Source organism: Trypanosoma equiperdum, assembly GCF_001457755.1.
Source record: "Trypanosoma equiperdum strain OVI genome assembly, contig: ctg_652, whole genome shotgun sequence".
NCBI lineage: Eukaryota > Euglenozoa > Kinetoplastea > Trypanosomatida > Trypanosomatidae > Trypanosoma > Trypanosoma equiperdum.
Window position 1 is genome coordinate 1,141 of NW_027124590.1, and position 6,837 is coordinate 7,977.

A 6,837-nucleotide genomic window follows, 5' to 3' on the forward strand; every position below is an offset into this window, starting at 1 on the left:
TCTTGTTTTGTCATTTTACCAAGCCTCCTTATTGCTTCCGTGTCTTGCACATTCACTTGCTCCTGCTCCTGTTCCTGCTGTGTTTGTCTATGCTTCTCCATCATTAGGTTTGCAGTATTATCCTTTATTCTTAGCATTTCTAGTCCATTTGCAATTTTTTTCTGCTGTTCAGGTTTCATTTGTCGTGTTCTGTTTACAGTCTTCTAGCATTTTTTCCCTCGACTTTAGCAGAGTTGTTCTGCTTGCGGATGACGTTTGCTGTGTTTTTAGGCATTTCACTCGCGCGCATGCTGCTTTTGTCAATGATTGGATGTTTTCGAGTGCCGCTGCTGCTTTGTGTGTTTGCTCATTGTAGTCGATGCGTTGCTACAGCTTGTTACTTACATATTCTAGTGAATCCAGTAATGTTATACCGCCGCCTTTGATCTTACAGGCACCAATCGGGTCGTTAGCTTTGCGCACGCTCCGTTGGCGTTCCCGTCGCAGTTGGTCAGACATGATGGGCCGACGTAAGCGTCTGCGCCGTTGACGTGTATTGTACCTTTGAGATTGATTAGGGTTGCCGCTAGTCTTTGTATTGTTATTGTATGTTGCTCTAGTTTTGGGAACAGCCAGCGGATGTGTTGCCACTTGCCGTTTCTTGGGGAGCCAGATGCTTCAAATTCTGCCGCTTGTCCATGGTTCTTGTTACGGGTTTTTTTGCCTTGACCCTGCGCGCTTCCGCATACGCAGTATATGACCGCTGCAAGACTTTTCTTTGCGTCTGTTGTCCCGGTTGCTCCGCACATTGTTGCATAGTATTTGCCTTCGCAGTTGAACTTGTTAGCATGGTTTGGTTTGTCTTTGTTGAAGACAGCGCTGCCGTATATAGCTGCTACGATATCCTTAGTGAGCTCGGCGTCTGTTGCTGGCTGTTTGGGAAGGGCGGCTTTTGCTGCTTGGAACATATCTTGTGCTGAGTTAGTTAGTTGCGCAATTGGCTCCCAGATCAGTGCAAGCTGTTCTGTACTTGCTGTTTCTAGGCCGTACATGCTGGCTAGATCGTCGCGATTTGCTTGTTTAGTTAGAAACAGTGCCGCCTGTGTCCATATATCCCATTTTGCCTGCCAGTCTTGGTTAAGTCCTGTCGCTGGCTTGTTAGTTGCCTTCGCTTCACCATCTCCCTGTTTTGTTGTGAACTGCGCAGACCATGTCTTGTCTGCTAATGACATATTCAGTCAGTATATGTCTGTGGGCTCAGCCAATTTTGTTGCCAGCGCTGGTTTGTAGGTCGGTTGGCCTTCTTCTAGCTGCATTGTCGCCGTCGGTGACGGCGGTTCTCCGCCTGTGCGTCCCGACTGCCAAAGCAAGGGCAAGGGTTAGTCTCAACATGTTTTATTATATTTTTGCGCTGTGCTTTTTTTCGGGTTGTGAGGTTGTGTTTGAGGTTTTCTGGTTTGGAAGTTTAGATTGTCTGCCTTCTTGCAGAATTATGGCTCAGATTTCTTTTATCGATTAGGTATTATCTAAGTATTTTCTTGCAATATTCAGCTGCTTTCCTATCCCGAAGCGTGTTTAATATCGTACGTTCATGTAGGTTTATTAACAGCTGTTTCTTCACGCACATTGGTGGCGCTCGGTGCCGCTAAGCCGTCCTCAGTGCTTTCTGTAGCGCTTTAATCCTCATTTTGTAATGTCGCTGAGGATTCACCCAGGGTTTAGCGAGTGTTGTATGCTCTTCTAGCCGCACGTTTTGAAAGTACTTTGGCTTAGGTCTTATTGTTGTCTGTGAATTGAAAAGGGTGGTTCGCTGTCTGCTGGCGGCATTTCCTGCGTTTGCACCGTTTTACTGCAATAATGCCACGAAAGCGTAAACAACGGCAGCAACGAGATGCGCTACAGGTTTAAACCGTTTCTGTGCGCAAGACGTATTCATGGCTGCTTGCTTGCTAGAGGCTAGTCGTGTCGTTTTATTTTTGTTTGTTTATCTGTTCATTTCTGGGAGTCCTTAAGCCACCTCTGCTGATTCACCAGCGCTAAGTTGAGCCTGATAAGGTTGTCATGGATTTAAGATTTGCCTCTTCGTTTTGGAATACATTGTCTTTTTAATTTATCTGCTTATACTTTGTTGTGATTTTTTCCTTAAGAAGAAATTTAAGTTGCGATGACTGCCGTATTTCGAATTCCCTGCTATTTCTTTTTTGCAAACCTATCGATAGAGAAAACAGAAACGGAATAAAATTCTTGTTAAAAATGGGTAGGATCCAGTGCATGCTCTCTGTTAATCTGACCATAATTACATTATTCTAAGTAACCTCATTTATAATTTATTAAGAAGTCATTTGGAAAAGGTATTTCTATCTTTATATACCTGAATCTGGAAAACAAAGAAATGCTTGTTTCTACCCAATAACTTTTCCAATTTGTTCAGTCATAAGGGTAATTAATTCAGACTGTTTCTACATAGTCTTGTGCTTCACTAATGCATATATTGATGACTTTACTGTGTTTTTGTGGTATTATGTCACTTCCTAAGATTTTACAAATTTTTTTGCTTTATTTGCCAGTATAAAGTTGGTAGCGACAAGCAGTTTCTTTCTCTGGCGCTGCTTAGGCGTCTGGCTTTGAAGATGAACAAGAAAAAACCATTATACGGATTCTATCTTGTTTGAATGTAGTTTATATTTCTTTCGTTTATTACAATAAAATCACTGGCGCATCATTACAAACTTTTTAAACCTCCAAAAAGACCTTGATTCACTTGCTCTATGTGGTTATTTCAAGCTATTTCCACGTTTTAATATTTTTTTGCTGAATAAAGTAATTTATTAGTATTTCTCCTTTAAAAAAATTCTTTCTTACTTTAATATTATATTATTTTACAAAACATTGTGACTTTTTACTACTCTCGATAAGTAGACTTCGACATTATTTGACACTTGTACAATCCTTTCTTTTCTGCTGCCTGTGCTTCTTCCTTTTTACAGCTTAATATTAGGATCTGCCATTAGAATAAAAACTACAGTCTCAACCATTTCTGCCGTTGCATCTATGCATTTACGCGTGAAATACCTGTGTAATCAGCGAATAATTCTGAAATATTATTTTTTCTGATCTTCATTGTCTTATTATGTAGTTTAATTTCGCATTTCCTTCATTTTTTTCTTCTGTTGCTCTTTCTCCTGGAAACTTACTGACTCCATTTGAACTGTACACTGGACTCTGAATCGCCGTGTTGTCCCCTCCATCATCTGCTTGTGTATGATTATGCACGTGGTCATAATTGTGTTGGAAACAGTACATATTACATCTTTTCTTTACTTTACTGTTTTCACATCATTCGATATTACATTAACTCACTTCCTCTCACTGCAATTTATTATTGATTTAAATGCTTTTATTTTGTAAGTTATTTTTGTTTCCATCACCACTTTCATTACAATATTATCAAACACACACTCCCAACACTCTTCTATCATTACTATTGTTATTATCATTCTCTTAAATGATATTCATAAAACGAACAGTATAAACCTATTTATAATAGCACTCATTTTTAACCTTTTAATTACACTACTTCACAATCATAAGACACAATCACACCAATTTTTCATAATTTCATAATTCTCAAATTTTTACTGACTTTCACATTTTCATTAAAAACTGTTAAAATATGTCAACTTTCATAAGTATAGTATATTATCTTTTATAGTAATATTTCATAAATTTTATTAATTTGAGAAAGAATTCTCAGAATGCGCAGAATTCTACGAATCTCACAAATGTAGCAGCCATCACGGCGAATATTTTATTGAGGAGGAAAATGGGATCCTGGCACTTACTTTCTATCTCATTTGCAATTTCCAGTGCAGTCACCCATTTTTCTTGCCAGAGAATTTATCCTTTTTCTTCCCATCATCTTTTTTCTTCTACTTTTTTTTTTGGTTTGTAGCTGGGATTCTTCACGCACTTTTTATTTTCTCCTGTGCCCTCCACTTTGCATCCATCTTTGCACGCATCTCCTGTTCCTTTCTTTTGGCAAGATTCGTCTGTTTCGGTAATCTTTGTGCTTGCTGTGTTTTGAGATTGACATGCTTTAGCGGCACTGGAAGATGCTTCGTTCAGTTCCGCTCTTTGCGCAAGAAACGCTGTTTGGAGCTGGTCATTGCCGCTAATGTCTTTTAGTTGTTTGCTTTCCGCTGTTGTTCCTTGTACTTTTGTTGCCCCAGTGCTCACTATCTGTTCTTGAATTTTAGTTTTCTGATTGTTACTTGTTCCGGCGACCTTGTCTATCATCGTCCTGGCGTCATTTGTTGCTGTATCTTTCTTTTCTGCTGGGTATATAGCTTTGAGATATTTTTCTATTTCTCTTGTTGTTTTGCCGTCTCCAATGACGTGTTGAATTACAGATTTTGCGTCAGTACGGCAGTTAGTCTGTGTTTCAATTGCCTTCTTTGCTTCGGCAATCGCTACGTACAGCTTTTGCAGTTGATCTGTTGGCTTTTGTATGACCCAGTCCGACGCTATTGCGTCCTGCTTAGTGAAGGTTGCGGCGTGACTTGCTGCACTTTTGGCTGTGACTGTGAGCAGTCCTTGGACTAGGTTATGTGTGCCGTCGCTTTGAAATATGTCGGCTGCGTTGGCTGCGCCACCGCCGCTTTTCTCTAGTAAAGAACATTTTGTCGCTTGACCCGTTATTACGTCCTGGTTCTTGAAAGTTTTGAATCCCGATTTGTCGATGTGTTCGCCTTCGAACACCATTGGTGCCGCCGTCGTGTCAAATTCCAGTTCCGTGCACTCGTCGCCGTTTATTCTTGTGTCTGTTGTAGGGGCGTTTGTGTTCCCGGAGTTGAGACAGTAGCCGGTTGTAGCGCCACCTTTACTGGCTGTTTTGAGCAGGGTGATAAACTCTTCGACATGTCCTATGGTCTGTCCTGCTTTCGCTGTTGTCATTATACCAGTGGAATAGAGATTTTCCAGGTTTTCAAGGGCTGATGTTACGCAAGTATGGGAAGCTTCCGCCGCTGCAGCGTGTACTATGGAGGCATTGCGGTCGCTCGTTTTGTATGCTGCCATGGTTGCCTCAATTTCGGATTCAGCTGCCGCTTGTATTGTTTTTTTTTGCTTCTGCCGCTTTGTGTTCGACTGCTGCTGGTAGTTTCTTCAGAAAAATTGCAAAGTTACATATCGGTTTCAATTCATCCCATTTGAACGCGTTGTGCTGCGCTGCTTCAGTCGTTAGGATCATCGCAAAGGTTACCACTGGTATCGCCACAAAATTCCTGTTTTTGAGCATCTTCTTATTTCTTGACTGTAAGTCTAGTTTATGGGAGTCCGTTTTGTAATATGAACAGGTAAGGTGATAGAAAGAGGCGCATTATTGGTTACAAAGGGTTTGTAATTGTCTTATCCTCCTCTGCTTCTTGTTTTAGTTTCTGCCGTTGAATACTCAAGATTACTGGAAACGAACATGTAAAAACAAAGCGAATCACTGGCTTGCCTTGTTGGTGCACCGTGTAACTGCTTGCCTCCAGGGGTCGCTTAGCTCACCAGCTGTTTTGTTGCTGCAGTGGTGTTGCCATTTTGGAATATACAATACTTAGCCACTTTCCTGGTGTGCCCGTCGTTACAGCTGGTGAAATTGTTTGCTTTTAGGTATTAACATTTGCTATCTCGTTGGGAATGCCACTGTCTAGCCTCCTGCGTACAGTCCACGTATTCGCCGTCAGTTTAGTGGTGCCAAACTCGCCTATGGACAATTTGGGTATCATATTCTTCGTTACCATCTCTAAGCCAGAAATTACATTTTTAAAATCATTTTGGCGGCTGACTCTTCCCGAAATGTTGGAGATGCTGCGATGGATTTGCTGTCGTTGCTAATTTATTAAAAAAGAAAAAACAAGTAACCGAGTTGAGTAACTTTTACTGTTTGGTACAAGCCATACCTTCCTTTGCCTATACCTAATGTACCTGTTTTTGTGTAAACTCAGTATGTAATGAATTAAAATACTGCGCATGTTTCTATGCCTAAACATTCAAACCTGATAGATTCTAATCTGTTCTATATACCGCTTTTATTTCGATTCTGCTTTATGCTCTCTATTAATTGTGAAAAAGTCTTTATTCCAATACACAGCACTGAATTCCTGAATTCAGTTAATTTTCTGCCCTTATTAAGCAAATATGGAAATGTTTAATTTTTCTGATAACCCTCTCTACTTTATAATGTCACGCTAAATGTACATATATACACCATTTTATGCAGGTTTCACGTTTTTATCTTTCTTATGCTCTCTACAGTAATCCATTAGCAGGTCCTGTTTCAAGATACTTATCCGCTAAAAATATTATATTGTTGCTCACAAATAATGACGATTATTACTATATCTGATAAGAAGAGGTTGATATTAATTCCCAATTACCAAATCCCTTGTTCCGAAATTTTTTATTTTTTCACGACTGAAAATTACTAACCATAATCAAATTAAAAGCCAAATTCGCTACCATGATGTCTGCACAGCATCTAACCACATTTTAGTCAAATAAAGGACATCGATGGCTTATCTTGATATAATATTTTGGTCGTGCGCCCCTACGTCGGCCCGTATTTTGTTGTTTCATTACATATTTTCGTTTCTTTTTCCTTCCTCTTTTTTTAGCTACTTGCGTAAAAGTATCGAGTTAATTTGGTTTGTATAATAGATTTTATTTATCCCACTTTATCCAGTCCATTAGTTTGTTGTCTCTTATTATTCCCATTGTTATGTTTGTTATTAGCACTGCTCGCCTTTCATTTCCACTTATTCCTTTGCCTCTTTGCTTTTTGCTTAATAATATACGTTGTGTGTTTTTTAGCTT

At 39.7% G+C, this 6,837-nt stretch overlaps 2 protein-coding genes across 2 annotated transcripts; both read right to left on the reverse strand.

Annotated features, from left to right (window-relative positions):
* Nucleotides 1-407: 407 nt before the first annotated feature.
* Nucleotides 408-1,211, reverse strand: TEOVI_000307600 (Trypanosomal VSG domain containing protein, putative; the record flags this gene model as incomplete). The annotated part of the gene is made up of 1 exon (XM_067226054.1): nt 408-1,211. One exon carries the CDS (start codon nt 1,209-1,211, stop codon nt 408-410), a length of 804 nt encoding a protein of 267 aa, XP_067082155.1.
* Nucleotides 1,212-3,894: 2,683 nt separating this feature from the next.
* Nucleotides 3,895-5,055, reverse strand: TEOVI_000307700 (variant surface protein (VSG), putative; the record flags this gene model as incomplete). The annotated part of the gene is made up of 1 exon (XM_067226055.1): nt 3,895-5,055. The coding sequence occupies one exon, from the start codon at nt 5,053-5,055 to the stop codon at nt 3,895-3,897; it is 1,161 nt and encodes a 386-aa protein (XP_067082156.1).
* Nucleotides 5,056-6,837: the final 1,782 nt, after the last annotated feature.